Raw genomic sequence first — 16,585 nt, forward strand, 5'->3', positions numbered from 1 at the left:
GGATCCGACTTATGACCAATCCGACTTACGACTGGTCAGTCGGAACCTATCTAGGTCGTAACTCGGATAGTGGCTGTATATGCAATAAAAACACTAAGAACATGTGTTCACAAATGTGCGAGAAACCACAAAGAAAAATAAACAAAACAGAGCACATTCATATGATTATATCTTCAGTCCTAATACAAAGAAGGAATTATAAATGGATGAAACAAGGTACAGAATATATGACCGAGTGAGACATGGTGAAGAAGGAATTCAGAGAGGTAGTGGAAGAAGTACACATAACTTTTAATGACATCTTAGTAACCAACAAGTATGGGACAATTGCTCACAACTGGTACATTACAATTTAATTTTTTTTTTAATTTCTTGGCAAACATAACTATCTGATTTATACAAACCTTGATGGAGATTAACATTTATTCCCTTACTAGATTTGATCAAACTGCATTCAATTAAATTTCTTTCTGTGATGTTATTGTTATATGTGACGACTTTAGCGTTATCCAAGTTAACTGGGTGGTTAAAATTGTTCATGTGGTTGAATATACAGCTAGATTGGTTTCCCTAACATATTTCTTGTGTTGATTAATTTGTGTTTTAAGTGTTTGAGGAAGTTGGTGACAGAGTTTGGGAGAGTATATGATAGAAGAAAGCTAAAGATAAATGTGGGTAAAAGTAAGGTGATGAGATGTACAAGGGGTGAAAGTGGCAGTAGACTGGAAGTGAGCATTAAGGGAGAACAACTGGAGGAAGTGGATAGTTTTAGATACTTGGGTGCAAATGTGGCAGGAAAAGGTGGAGTGAAGGTGGAGGTAGAATGTAGATTGAGAGAAGCGAGTAAATGCCTTGGTGGATTAAAGAGTGTAATGAGGAATAGACATTTGGGAATGGATGCTAAGAGGAGACTGTATGAAGGAGTGATTGTGCCAACAGCACTGTATGGGGCAGAAACATGGAACATAAGAGAGGAAGAGAGAAGGAGTTTGAATGTGTTTGAGATGAGGTGTCTGAGAAGTATGATGGGGGTTACTAGGCTAGATAGAGTGAGAAATGAGGAGGTGAGGAGGAAAACAGGGGTGGAAAGGGAGTTGGGAGATAGGGTTGATGAAAGAATATTAGGATGGTTTGGACACATGGAAAGAATGAGTGAAGAAATACTAGTAAAAGAGGTATGGAAGGCAGATGTTGAGGGAGTGAACATGAGGGGACATCCTAGGATGAGGTGGATGGATGGGGTGAAGGGGGCTTTGGGGAAGATGGGAATGTCTGTTGAGGAAGGATGGGAGAGGACAGAAGACAGGGATGAATGGAGAATGATTGTATATGGATGATGTTGTGATGCATGAGGTGGTGAGGTAGTATGTGTGAGCAAAATTTGACACAGCCTGAAGGGATTTCTCCCCGTCTTCTCCTTTTATGCATGGGGGGATGGAGAGGGGGGGTCGCTGATTTAATGAAGCGGCCTTGCTGGGGATGTGCTGTGTCTTGCGACACTGCTTCTGACTCAGGGCAGTGGACAAGGTGCAGGGATGACCCATCATCCAGGAGGTGCTAAGATAAGAGGGAGGGTGGAGGGGTGTGGAGTGTATTCAGGGATGGAATGGGTGGGAATGATTTTATGCCTTTTCCTTTTTGGCTACCTCCCTTGTAAGGGGGAAAAAGCCTTGGTATATGTATGTAAGTGTTTTAGCAGTCTGACCAATATAAAACTGATTATGTATTTTGTACACACACCTATTATCATTACTGACAGAATTATATTAAGAGCAATTGTCTCACAGCGTTCTTATTGTTAAAAACTATATTAATGTTAAAATTACATAATAAATTTGGAATGTCTTGTAAGTTGTTTTGGTACGGTAAAACTAACATGTTATCCTTATTAAAAGTTTAAAATGACCTGAGGTTGTAAAAGGTTCTTTTGGCACAATTATAAGCTGTATCAAGAACATGTTTAGGGTATCGCTGCTTAGTACCAGTATTGTAAATACATCTTATTTCATCATCAATGTACTCTGGGCTGCAAATGCGTAAAGCCCTAAGGAAAACTGAAGAAAAAACAGATTGTTTTATGCTATCATGGTGTGAGGAATAATAGTGTATATATGAACAAACATTGGTAGGTTTGCGATATACACTAAACTTCAACTCACTTTCATCTTTCATGGTGGTAGATATTACAATCAAGGAGAGGCAAAATCCCATCATTCTCTATCTCCACTATGAACTTAAAACTAACCAAATTGTTAAGTTTAGATACAAAAATAACTTACATTAATTTGAATGGGCCACAAACATACAATGTCATCAATGTACATACATACATACATATACCAAGGCTTTTCCCCCCTTACAAGGGAGGTAGCCAAAAAGAAAAAGGCATAAAAATCATTCCCACCCATTCCATCCTTAAATACACTCCACTCCCCTCCACCTTCCCTCTTATCTTGGCACCTCCTGGATGACGGGTCATCCCTGCACCTTGTCCACTGCCCTGAGTCAGAGGCAGTGTCACAAGACACAGCACATCCACAGCAAGGCCGCTTCATAAAATCGGCGACGCCCCCTCTCCATCCCCCCATGCAGAAAAGAAGAAGATGGGGAGAAATCCCTTCAGGCTGCATCAAATTTTTCTCACACATACCTCACCCCTCATCCCTGCACCTTGTCCACTGCCCTGGGTCAGAAGCAGTGTCGCAAGACACAGCACATCCACAGCAAGGTCGCTTCATTAAATCGGCGACCCCCCTCTCCGTCCCCCACATGCATAAAAGGAGAAGACGGGGAGAAATCCCCTCGCGCTGCATCAAATTTTGCTCACACATACTACCTCACCCCCCATCCCCCTGCCCATTCCACCTCATGCATCACAACATCATCCATATACAACCATTCTCCATTCACCCCTGTCTTCTGTCCTCTCCCATCCTTCCTCAACAGACATTCCCCTCTTCCCCAAAGCCCCCTTCACTCCATCCATCCACCTCATCCTAGGACATCCCCTCATGTTCACTCCCTCCACATCTGCCTTCCATACCTCTTTTACTAGTCTTTCTTCAATCATTCTTTCCATGTGTCCAAACCATCCTAATATTCTTTCATCAACCCTATCTCCAAACTCCCTTTCCACCCCTGTTCTCCTCCTCATTTCTCACTCTATCTAGCCCAGTAACCCCAATCATACTTCTCAGACACCCCATCTCAAACACATTCAAACTCCTTCTCTCTTCCTCTCTTATGTTCCATGTTTCTGCCCCATACAGTGCTGTTGGCACAATCACTCCTTCATACAGTCTCCTCTTAGCATCCATTCCCAAATGTCTATTCCTCATTACACTCTTTAATCCACCAAGGCATTTACTCGCTTCTCTCAATCTACATTCTACATCCACTTTCACTCCACCTTTTCCTGCCACATTTGCACCCAAGTATCTAAAACTATCCACTTCCTCCAGTTGTTCTCCCTTAATGCTCACTTCCAGTCTACTGCCACTTTCACCCCTTGTACATCTCATCACCTTATTTTACCCACATATATCTTTAGCTTTCTTCTATCACATACTCTCCCAAACTCTGTCACCAACTTCCTCAATACCTCTTCCGATCCTGCCACAAGCGCAGTGTCGTCCACAAACAACAGCTGGCTTACCTCCCACTTGTCTCCAATTTCTTTAACCATCTCCAATCCCTGACCCACTACCAAGTACTTGCATTTACCTCTCGCACAACCCAATTCATGTATAAGTTGAACAGCCAGGGTGACATAACGCATCCTTCACGAAGTCCCACCTTTACCTCAAACCACTCACTCTCTCCATTTCTAATCCTGACACAAGCTCTACTACTCTCATAAAAACTCTTGACAGCTCCTAGAAGCTTTCCTCCTATCCCGTATATCTGCATAACCTCCCACAGTGCCTTTCTGTCTACCCTATCGTAAGCCTTTTCCAGATCCATAAAAGCCCAAAAAACATCCTTCCCCTTTCCTATAGCTTTCTCACATATCTGTCTTACCACAAAGATCTGATCTATGCATTCTATGCACTTCCTCTATTTCTTTTTCCATCTCTTGCCCCTCTTGTGTCTCAGAATTTCTTTTGCTATTTGTTTTTCCACTTTTTCTCTTAAGTATCTAGCTACACTGTTTTTCTTTAATACCACATACTACTTTATACTTTGTTTTATGAACTGTGTCCCTGACCCAGTCTTCTGTCTCTTTACTTTAATGACCGTTTCCTTTGCATTTTCTTCCGTTTGTTGTTGTGCAATTTCTTTAAAAGTTATTTTTTGGTTTTCCTGATCTTTTCCATTGATTTTAAATTTCTTGAAGATTGTCTCTTTTATGGTTTCTCCAACTTTCCTGGTCACCACTTGTATTGTATTTGTTCTTTTACTTCTTTTTTCAAAGCCTCATTTTTGTTAGTATTTTCATTCTTCATCCTTTCATTCTCATTTTTGATTATGTTTAATACCTTTTTTAGGTCATTAAGCTCCCTGTTATTCTCAGCATTTTGTCTTTTCAACTCGTTCATTTCTCTATACATTGCACTGTACTCTGCTTTTAGATCTTTTAAATTTCATTTATTAGTTCTGTAATCTCTTGATTTCTTAGAATATTTTTATCCCTTGTTTCCTTTTCCAAATCTACACCTTTACCTAGTGCAAGCACTCCTTCATGCACACTTTTTTCCATTCATCCCCAAATACTCATTTCAGATAACTTGCAACATTTTTTTATTCCACTTGCCTTTACTCTATAATCTACCTCCTGACTCGTACTGCCCCAGATGTAACCATAATATAGAAGACACTTTATTTTACACTGCCCTACCCTTGCCCTATCTTGACAACACCTTGAGGCCCAATCCAAAAGAAATTGCTGGTTATCTGGGGAGCTGTGAGTATCCTTCAAGAAAGACCTGGAGAAGGACTGATTCATCTCCACATCCACTCCTCCCTGGAGGAGGGGGAAAAGGGTGTATAGATAAGTGTTTATATAAAAATACTTATCTACACATCCGCTTCCTATTCTAAACCTATAATATTCTTGCCTTTGTTCCCCTCATCATCCTCTCAACTGTGTACATATTCATCTTCCCAATTACCCTAAACAGACCACTCCTTCATAAGCTATTACATTCATAGTTGTCTCCCTTCCCTTTGTATAGCAGAACTAGAGATGCACTTGGTAACATAACAAAAAAGAAAAGAAAAGAAAAACTTACCCAGCTTTTCTGACAGTACTGAAATCTTGTGGCTTGGGATCTGAGAACTCAGCAGCCAATTTAATATTTTCTGCCTGTGAAACAGAACAGAATACATTAGTTTATTGCCTGTAAATGTCCATTAAAATCACTCACTGTAAAATTTCACTTAAAAAAAGGTATATTAGAAGCACTGTGCAATATGAAGAACATATCATTTTATTATCAGTCTGCAGCATAATGATAAACCATACAGATATCTGAAAAGTAATTACTAGAAACTATGTTGAAAACACATAAAATGTAAAACAAAAGAAATACATTAATTATACCAGTTACATATACATATATATCTCAAAGTGTCTCTTCCCCCTTCTATGGGAGGCTGTCAGCCAGGCATGCATCCACCCCCTCACCCATCTTACACCCATTTGTTTTTCCTTTTATCTTAGCACCTTGTGCATAAGTCCTGCCATCCACCCAATGCCTGGGTCAGAGGCAATGCAGTAAGTCACAGCACTGTATACCAGCCGGAGCTGGTTTACCTCCATTGCTTTGTTACACCTCCACCTCACCTCATTTCTCATTCGACATCCTTGTAAACCCCACCACACTTGGACACCCCAAATATTTCATCTCAAGTACATTAAAATTCCTCCTCTGCCTCACATTGCAAGTTTGCCCCATATAGCGTTGTAGGCATAATCACCCATTCATATTGTCTTCTCTTTGTGTCCATCCCCAGATACCTATTTCTCATGAAACTTTAATTCTCCCGAGGCATTTACCTCCTTCCCTCACTCTACTGTTTACCTCCAACCACAATTCCATTCCCTGCTACATGTTATCCTAAATACTTAAAAGAACATAAGAATGAAGGAGACTACAAGAGACCATAAGGCCTACACTAGGCAGTTCCATGTCCACTATGACCTGTCATCCCCATCCATAAAGTTGTCTAACCTTTTCTTAAAACCAATAGTTTCAGTGCTCACTACATGGTTACTTAGTCTATTCCATTTGTTGACCACTCTATTGTTAAACCAGTTCTTACCTATTTCTGTCTTAAATCAAAATTTGTCCAATATGGATCCATTATTCCGAGTCCTGTCCTGTCTTAATATGATGACCCTGCCTACATCACCCTTGTTAAAGCACTTGATACACTTGAACACTTCTAATAGATCACCCCACACTCTGCATCTTTCCAGAGAATGGAAGTTCAGGTGCCTAAGCCTGTCCTTGTATGGTAAATTTCTGAGGCCATGTATCATTTTGGTCATTCTCCTTTGTACTGATTCTAGTGAATTGATGTCCATTCTATAGGACAGATACAAAAACTACCACATAGACAAGGATGAGTCTAACACCTGATAGAGTTTGATAATTACCTTATCACTTTTATTCATTACTGTCCTAACAATGAAACCTAATGCTCTGTTAGCTCTATTCCTAGTGCTAATGCACCATTTTCTGGATTTAAGGTCTGGACTCACTAGAACTCCCAAGTCTCTCTTGCACTAAGTTTTCTGAAGTGTTATCTAGGTACCTGCTTTCTGGGTTGTGCAAACCTATACTTAACACATTGCACTTTGAGATATTGAAGTCCATTTGCCATTTGATCGACCATGTGAACAATTTGTTAAGATCCTCCTGCAGAACCTTGGTGTCTTCTCCTGACTTAATTAAGTGTCCAATTCTAGTGTTGTCTACAAACTAAATAACATCACTATTAATCCCATTGTCCAAGTTGTTTATATACATAATTAACAATAAGAGACCCAACACCACCCTGGGGAGCTTCACTAGAAACACTCCATTTGGATTTTATACCATTTACGTAACCCACTGTTTTCTGTTAGTGATCAAAGCTCTAATCCATTCACTTTTCCTCCTATGCCATGGGCTTTGACTTTATTTAGTAGTCTCTGTTTGGGCACCTTGTCAAATACTTTGCTAAAGTCAAGATAAATAATAATGTAACTATCATTGAAGATATTACTGTAAAAAGATAAAAGATAAGTTACACATGACTTACACTTGGAGAAACCAAGCTGCGAGTAATGAATCAAATACGTCTCTCAATGTAACCTCTGATTCTATTAGCTATTACTGAAGAAGTAAAACATGAGGTAAAGGAGGCAAAAAGGAGACCAGATGTAAAATGGGTTAAGAGTATGACAGAAATTTTTTAAAGTAATAAAAATATGTTCTAGAAGGAAATTAAGATTGGATGGAGAACCAAATCAAGTAGAGAAGAAAAGGTAAAAGGTGCAGAAGGAAAATTGTCAGCCTTATAGGGAGTTACTAAATGTGGAGAAGGATAGAGTGAAATGGTGGTTACAGTGGGAGGCATTAAGAAAATGAGTGACAGATAAGGAAAATGGGGGAGAAACAAGAAAAGATGAGGTGAAAACAAGTATCAAAATGATGCAAGCAGGAATGGCATCTGGGTTAGATGGGTGTCATGTGGTGTGTCTGAAAAAGGGAGGTGCAGGTGATGGTGGAATGGCTGGTGAGGTTGTTTAATGTTTGTCTAAAGGAGAGTAGTGCCAGAGGACTGGAGGAGTGCTTGTATAGTTTCGTTTTACAACTGAAAAGGGGACAAATGCAGGTGTAGTAGTTTCAGAGGGATCAGTTTGTTGAGTGTAGTTAGGAAGACTTATGAGAGGGTTTTGATTGAGAGGATTAGGAGAGAAACAGAGGGAGTAATTGGTGAGGAACATAATGGGTTTAGGAAAGGTAGGGATTGTGTGGATCAAATTCTTGTGGTATGACAGATATATGAGAAAGCTATGGGAAAAGGTAAGGATATTTTTTGGGCCTTTATGGATCTGGAAAAGGCTTATGACAGGGTAGACAGGAAGGCACTGTGGGAAGTATTGCAGATATGTGGGCAGTAAAGAGTTTTTACAAGGAATTACTAAGTAGAGTCATAGAGCCTGCGTTAGAATTAGAAATGGCTGTTTAATATGTACATGGATATGGTGGTGTGGGAGGTAAATGCAAGGGTAATGGGCAGGGGATTGGAGATGGTTAAAGGAAATGGAGAAAAGTGGGAGGCAAGTCAGTTGTTGTTTCTTGATAACACTGTGCTAAAGACAGGATTAGAGGGGGGATTAATGAAGTTAATGTCAGAGTTTGGGAAGGTGTACAAGAGGAGAAAGTTGAAGGTAAATGTAGGTAAGGTGATGAGATGTACAAGGGGAGAGGATGGCAGCAATTTGGAAGTATTAAAGGAGAGAGGCAGAAGGAAGTGGATAGCTTTAAATACTTGGGGTCACATGTGGCAGGAAAGGGAGTGGAGGTAGATTGAAGATTGAGAGAAGCAAGTAAGTGCCTTGGAGCATTAAAATGTATAATGAACATAAGAACATAAGAAATAAAGGAGCCTGCAAAAGACCATAAGGCCTACACTAGGCAGCTCCGTATCCATCACCACCTGTCATCCCCATCCATAAAGTTGTCTAATCGTTTTTTAAAACAACTGATAGTTTCAGCGCTTACTACGTGGTTACTAAGTTTATTCCATTCATCGACCACCCTATTTGTAAACCAATTCTTGCCTATTTCCTTCTTAAATCTAAATTTGTCCAGTTTATACCCATTACTGCGAGTCCTGCCCTGTTGTTTTATTATGATGACCTTGTTTGCATCACCCTTGTTATAGCCTTTGATCCACTTGAACACTTCTATTAGATCACCCTGCACTCTGTGTCTTTCCAGAGAGTGTAAGTTTAGGTGCCTAAGCCTCTCTTCGTAAGGCAAATTTCCGAGTCCTTGTATCATTTTGGTCATTCTTCTCTGTACTGATTCTAGTGAATTTATGTCCATTCTGTAGGACGGAGACCAAAACTGTACCGCATAGTCAAGGATGGGTCTAACTATCGCTAGATAGAGTTTAATAATTACCTCTGCACTTCTATTCGTTACTGTCCTAGCAATGAAGCCTAATGCTCTGTTTGCTTTATTTCTGGCGCTAATGCACTGCTTCCTGGTTTTAAGGTCCGGACTCACCAGAACTCCCAAGTCCCTCTCGCACTCAGATTTTTCTAAAAACGTGTTATCTAAGTTGTATCTATTTTCGGGGTTGTGTAGCCCTACGTTTAACACGCTACACTTAGAGATATTGAAGTTCATTTGCCATTTCACCGACCATGATAACAGTTTATTAAGATCATCCTGCAGAATCTGGGCGTCTTCTCCTGACCTAATTAGGCGTCCTATTTTAGTGTCGTCCGCAAACTTACTAACATCACTATTTAACCCATCGTCTAAGTCGTTTATATACATAATGAACAACAAGGGACCCAAAACCGAGCCCTGGGGGACCCCGCTAGTAACATTGCCCCACCTAGATTTTATTCCATTTATGGTGACCCGCTGTTTTCTGTTACTAATCCAAGCTCTAATCCATTCTAACACTTTTCCTCCTATGCCATGGGCTTTGATTTTATTTAGTAGTCTCTGGTGTGGCACTTTGTCGAACGCTTTGCTAAAGTCAAGGTAAATAACATAGTAATTTTCATTGTTGTCTGACGCCTTATATACCTTAGTGTAAAAGGATAGAAGATTAGTCACGCATGACTTACCTTTGGAGAAACCATTCTGTGAATCACGAATTAAATTATGCCCTTCAATGTATTCTCTGAGTCTATTTACTATTATTGATTCAAGCATTTTTCCTATAACCGATGTCAAACTGATTGGCCTGTAGTTGCATATGGTCGATCTATCTCCCTTCTTAAAAACAGGAACAACGTTTGCCTGCCTCCAAGCAGTTGGAACAGAACCAGTGTCTACCGATTTATTGAATATTTCAGTTAACTGGTCGCAGATTTCAAATTTACACTCTTTAAGCATTCTTGGAAAAATTTCGTCCGGACACGGAGATTTTGTAGCTTTAAGTATGTCAATCTGCTTGATAACTTCTTCTTTACTAATGCTGATATTAGTTAGGCTATTTTCTTCATCCCCTCTGAAAATCGGATCGCAGTCAGGTACTTTATCTAACCTCTCATTAGTAAACACCGATAGAAAATAATTGTTAAACTCCTCACTCATTTTTTCTTCCGATTCTATCATGACATTTTCATCGTTTTTAATTGGTCCTATTCTTTCTTTATTTTTTGTTCTATAGAGGTGAAAGAAACCCTTTGGGTTGGATTTTGCTTGACTGGCAACCTTGATTTCATAATTACGTTTCGCTGAACGTGTATTCCTTTTAACCAGCTTTGCCATTTCGTTATATCTTGATCTAAGGTGTGATTCCCCGGTTTTTTTTTACGTAAAGTCCTCTTTTAATTCCGATCTCATGTTTCAATCTGTCCGTCATCCATTTGGGAGTATTACTATTTTTCCGTATTGACTTTAGGGGGATAAATGTGTTTTGTGCATTAATAATTAGATCTGTTAGATTGTTATACATTTCATCTAAAGTACTGACCTGATTTTTGGGCCCTCGCCCCGAATCGACCTGACCTAAGGTATGCGTATTACTCTCTGTGACCCAGACCTGACCTAAGGTATGCGTATTTCCCTCCTTGACCCAGACCTGACCTAAGGTATGCGTATCCTCCTTGACCCACTTCTGACTATCAGCCCCGCAACGAGAATCAAGAATGTTTGAAACGTCCGGATTGTTTTTCGTATTCAATTTCAAATAGGTTTTTATATTGTCAAAGTTTGCTTTCCTGAAGTCTGGTACTTGAACGTTATTTGTACTTTTTATTTTTTCCCAAATAATATTAAATCTTATTTCTTGATGATCGCTAAAGCCTAGACTATCGCCCACTATTACGCTGCTAATTTGGTGCTCATTATTTGTTAGAATTAAGTCCAGGGTATTTTGTCCCCTCGTAGGATCGGTAATCATTTGTTTTTAGGAAATTATCCTGCACCACATCTAGGAATTTCTTCGCTTCATGATCTCCTATTAAAGTTTCCCAGTCAATGTTTCTATAGTTAAAATCTCCCATGATTACAACGTTTTTGTACTGGGACGCTCTGTGAATTTCATGAATTAGGGAATCAGTCTGCTCAATGCTAAGGTTAGGAGGTCTATACAAGACGCCAATAATAACTTTCTTATTCTTGCCTATATAGACATTTGGAAATGGATGATAAGAGGAGATTGTATGAAGGGGTGATTGTGCCAACAACACTGTATGGGGTAGACATGGAACAAAAGAGAGGAAGAGTTAAATGTGTTTGAGATGAAATGTCTGAGAAGTATGGTAGGAGTTCCAAGGTTGGATAGAGTGAGAAACAAGGAGGTGAAGAGGAGAACAGGGGTGGAAAAGGAGATGGGAAATAGGGTTGAAAGAATATTGGGTTGGTTTGGACACATGGGAAGAGTTAATGAAGAAAGATTAGTAAAAGAAATGTGGAAGGCAGAGGTGGATGGAGTGAGCAGGAGGGGATGACCAAGGATGACCGAGGATGAGATGGATGGATGGGGTAAAAGGGGTGTTGAGAAAGAGGAGGATGTCTGTAGAGGAAGGGAGAAGGCAGAGGATAGGGGTGAGTGGAGAATGGCAGTGTATAGATGATAATATGATATATGGATGGGAATGAGAGATAGGGGGTTAGGGATTGGTAATGTGTGAATGATATTTTGACGCAACCTGAAGGGATTTCTTCCTGTCTTCAATATTACTACACGAGGGGATGGAGAGGGGGTCACCAATTAGGTGAAGTGGCCTTGCTGTGGATATGTTGTGTTTTGCTGCATTGCTTCTCACCCAGGGTGATGGGCAAGATGCAGGGATGACCCGTCCTCTAGAAGCCAAGATGAGATGGAGGGATGGGTGGTGAATGAGGGTGAATTAGGAGGGGATGAAATGGGTGGGAGAGTGAAATTACACTTTTTGACTTTGGCCTTCCTTGTAAGGGGGAAAAAGCCCTTGGTATATATATTTAATTTTCTTTTGTCAAATTTCTACCCCATCTCATAGCTGCCTTTCTCTCTGCCTTCGTCACATTGCATTCTGCTTTTTCAATCTTCTTGTTCCTCTCATATGCTTCCCAAGTTCTACCTTGCAACCACTCTTTATATGTTCATTCCTTCTGTTTCTCAACTACCTTCACCTCTTCATCCCACCATTCACTGCCTCTCCCTCTGTTCCCACCCATCCTCCTCACCCCATGGACCATCATTGCATACTTTGTCATTTCCTCCATGAAAAATATCCATATTGTTTTACTCCTGATTTCCTTTTATCCCTTACCACTTCCACTTCCTACAATTCTTTCAGCTTCTGGTATTCTCTTTTTCTCATTTGATTTGCTTACTCTCAGTGTCTATTTCCCTCCCTTCTGCTCCTCCACTTTTCCTCCATCCTTAATTTTCTTTCTACCAAATACTTATCAAGAAACCCTCCTCTCTCTCCCCTAAAAACATAAACATCCAGAACTTTTCCATTCCTCTTTTTGGGTGGCACTACATAGTCCATTAATGCCCTATCAATCACTCTTACATCCACCACCCTTTCCCAAGTATACTTATGCATTGCTCTCTTCTTAAACACAGTGTTCCTTATCATCCACTCCATTTCTAAACACATCTCCAACATAATCTACCATAATCTTTAAGTGACACCTTAAACTTCCCTACTACCCCATCTATTGTCTCATCTCCTCTAGCATTGTGGTCCCCCAACACCACTGCATTTATATTCCTCCCAAAACTATGGACTCAATTAAACAGATCCAAAAAGCCTCTCCTCTAAATTTTTCTCACTACCATGACTATATGCATTCACAAAAACCCATATTTCCCATCCCAATTTCACCTTCACCAACATCATCCTTAAAGACACTTCCCTCCACCATATTCCCAAGCTCAAACTCTTTCTCTCCTTCAACTTAGTTTTACTTAATACTAACACATCCATCTTCCTTCTCACAAAACACCAACCTCTTCCCTTTAACTCTCATCTGTACAACTACAAAACCTTTTAATAACCCAATGACTTCTGATTGGAGTTCACCTTCCAGATCCTCTTATTCCTAGTGCCATCACTTCATCCCATTTAGTCATCTTTTACAACATGCATGGAAAACACAATGGCAGAATTCTCCCCCACCCCCATGGCATGGGGATGATCCAGAAGAGGTAAAGTCACAGAAATGGTAAGGGCAGGTTCAATGGAACAGCATAAAAGGAGGGAAACTTGCAGTACAGAAGTATCATTATTCCTTTACAAGCATGGCTTTTCAAATTCTAACATAAGACAAATGATGTGTGACTTTGGTTCATAAAGGCACCCAAAAGTCCCTAAAGTATTGGCTGTATGTTACCATGCAGACAATACTCTATTACAAACCTTTATTTTCTACACTACTCTATTAAATAGGCTAACTGCCAAATGAAATTATTCAAGAAAAACAAGCATTTGCTTATCTAACACTGGCTTGCTTTCAATGCTCACCTCTCGTAAATACTTGAAAAGTGGCTCCATCTGCTCATTAAACTTCATGAGAAGGACTCTTGTATCATGGGTTGGGAGAGCAGACATATCCTCCTGGACCTCTCTCCTGCATATGATGCAACATAGCTGACCTGTTGTTATGTCTAGAAGTTGATCAGCCTGGAGAATATAGTTACTTCATAATATACATGTTTACTTCTGGGTTAAGTTTATGTGTGCGTGAGTGTGTTTGTGTATTCACCTAATTATAGTACACATGAAAAGAAGCAATACTCATTGGGTCTTGTCTCTTATTCTCTAATTATTTATCCTTCCTAGCCTCAAACTCGTGTACAGTTCCAACTTCATCTATATCCTTGAGTTCCAATTTTCATATTTAGATTTGAACTCACTTCCTAAGCTATTCCACATACTTATGCATCTATATGGAAAACTGTATTTCTTCACATCCTTTAGACATGTGGTCTTAATTTGCCCCCATGACCTCCCAAAGCCCTCCCATCTTTAATCAGAAGACCTCTTCTGTCAATGCAATATATCCCCTTTAGCAACTTGAATACTATAATCATATCTCTTCCTCTTGGATTTATCAAAGTTAGCAGACTCAATACTTAGTTGCAACAGTAAAGATCACTGGACTAAGAAAGTCATGATGTCAGTGCAGAGGTGGTATAGGAAAAAAATTGAAGATCCCAGTTGGGAGTCCCTTGGTGTAAATTGACAAGCCAAGTGTAATATCATTTGGGAAGAAAAGAAAAATTTTACCTCTGTTTAACTCGCCCCCTAAAGAAACATTACTTCCTACAGAAAGATATGGCGAAAGACATACTTATTTAAGACAGTGATGGAAAGAAATTGAAATTGAAAGAAATACAAAACCATAGAAGGGAACAGTAAACAGAAGTAAACCAGTAGTTATGGAGAGACGGAGGTAAAAGTAGTGGCAGAGGTGGGATGTAATGAATAAATAGAAACATTCCAAAGAGACGGGAAGAGTGCATCAAACTACAGGACTTAGTGCAAGATACAGTGAGACCTCTCATTAATGGACATTAATTAGCTGTGTTTGCGGTGTTTTTGCTGTGTTTTTGGTGCTGTTGTTTAGTGCATGCAATCACTATGGCACCCAAAAACCACTCCAAATCAATGGATTATTCACATCAACGGACACCTTTACCCCCCTTTTAGTCCGTTAATGTGAGGTAGTACTGTACAGCTACAAGTGTACGGGTACACCAATCTACAATGCACGCAACCATATCCATGCAGTGCACAACCACAATCACACAGCCACGCGCATGCTGACAAAGAGGGAACCACTACAAGCAACAGTGAACGAAGGGGTCTACAACCACTACAAGCAATGGTGAACAAGAGGACAAACTACTACTATTTGTTTTGTTAGCATTTGTCTGTTTGTTTACTATTATTTGCTTCTCATTTATTATTAGTTATATGTCAATTTAATGTTATTTACTATTTACCTGTTTGTTTATTACTTAACTATACTTATGCATTCATGCATTTTATTTATTTACATTATTAGTTTTAATTTATTAATTTACTTATTTATCATTATGATTTTTTTTGGCATCCGACCTAGATATCAACCAAAAGGTCTCATGTCGGCATGCTCTGCCTTTGTAATCCTTCATGAACAAAAGACTGCGAGAGGGGTCAGGAAGATGTGGAGGAAGCCTACAAGGAGGCAGCTGATTCAAATCGAAGGTATGACAATGGGAATATTATGTCATGAGGTTCATACCTTGAATGTCAATATTCCCAAATTCATAGGTGATGAAAACACCTTGGGAGTTAATAGGTTTCTCAGTTTGACATCTTAATAATCAATAAAAATATTACAGATGAAAAAAGGAAAATAGACATTTTAAAAGAGAATGTAGATCCTGAGAAGGGTAGAGCTAGGCTTATAATAAATTTCCAGCAAATGGAAGATATCAACCAATATGAAGCTTATAAGAAGGCATTCATTAAACATTTTAAGTCAAAGTGTGATCAGGATCCTATCAGGTCTTTGGTTAGAATGATAAAGAAAGTAAAAACAAGTGAATCAGACACAGAATATTTAGCAAAATTAGACAGATGGTCTAAGGACATGAATTCTATATTGAAAGATTCAGATTGGATAGAAAGATCTAATGACAATAGAAAGTTTCTCAGGTAACAAAATCAACTGGATATGCATTATTAACAAACTGCTTTGACAAAATAACAGCAGAAGAGCTGTATAGAGATCTTAAGGCTAATATGGAAATAGGGGAGGTAGATTATCTTCTTCAAGGATTTAGTGATTCTAAAACAATTAGTCCATATGTGATGACTGTAGGAATGTAACAACAGAAACTAGGAACTCCAGAAGTGATTATAGAAATAGAGGATCTGAACATAGAAGCACTTCAAGGAATGATAGAATTGAATGTTACAATTGCAATACCTGGGGGCATAAAACACAAGAGTGTTATTATGAAAATATTTGTAGAAATTGCAAATATGAGGGTCATGATGAATATCATTGTAGACCCACCTTTCTGTTTGTATCATCAGAGGATTGGACATTGAACACAGGAATGTAGAATTTTTTTATGCACCCAAAAACAAGAAGAAAACCCCCAGACACAAAATAATCAACACTATGGAGCTACCCATAGACAGTATTGTGTTAGGGATAAGAGTGATAGAAGGGTGAAAGAAAACCCCAACATCAAAGATAGTTGTAAACTGACAATTACAATTGGAAGGACTTCTGTAGGACCTCTCATTACTGGTAGAGTGTTCAATAAACCTATTAAAGCATTTATTGATACAGGAGTTAATGTTATAACTAGTCCCAACCTATGGGATCTGTACCATGCACATCGGCAGAGATTTCTTGAGTGAACAGACTGTGGTAGTTTTAAACAAATTGAAACCAAGAGTGAAAAT

The 16,585-nt window shown here is 39.3% G+C and overlaps 1 protein-coding gene across 2 annotated transcripts in view; it reads right to left on the minus strand.

Annotated features, from left to right (window-relative positions):
- The window catches only part of TfIIEalpha (transcription factor IIEalpha), a 76,957-nt gene that overhangs the window by 24,019 nt on the left and 36,353 nt on the right, over window positions 1-16,585 (minus strand). For both annotated transcript variants that reach the window (XM_076210162.1, XM_076210161.1), the window contains exons 5-6: window positions 13,643-13,801; window positions 5,232-5,305 (exon numbers count right to left, since the gene is read on the minus strand). In XM_076210162.1, coding sequence (XP_076066277.1) covers window positions 5,232-5,305; window positions 13,643-13,801 — 233 coding nt within the window. The remainder of the gene's footprint in view (window positions 1-5,231; window positions 5,306-13,642; window positions 13,802-16,585) is intronic.

This window comes from Oratosquilla oratoria, chromosome 27 (genome assembly GCF_046742065.1).
Source record: "Oratosquilla oratoria isolate Oo_2021 chromosome 27, ASM4674206v1, whole genome shotgun sequence".
NCBI classification, from domain to species: Eukaryota; Metazoa; Arthropoda; class Malacostraca; order Stomatopoda; family Squillidae; genus Oratosquilla; species Oratosquilla oratoria.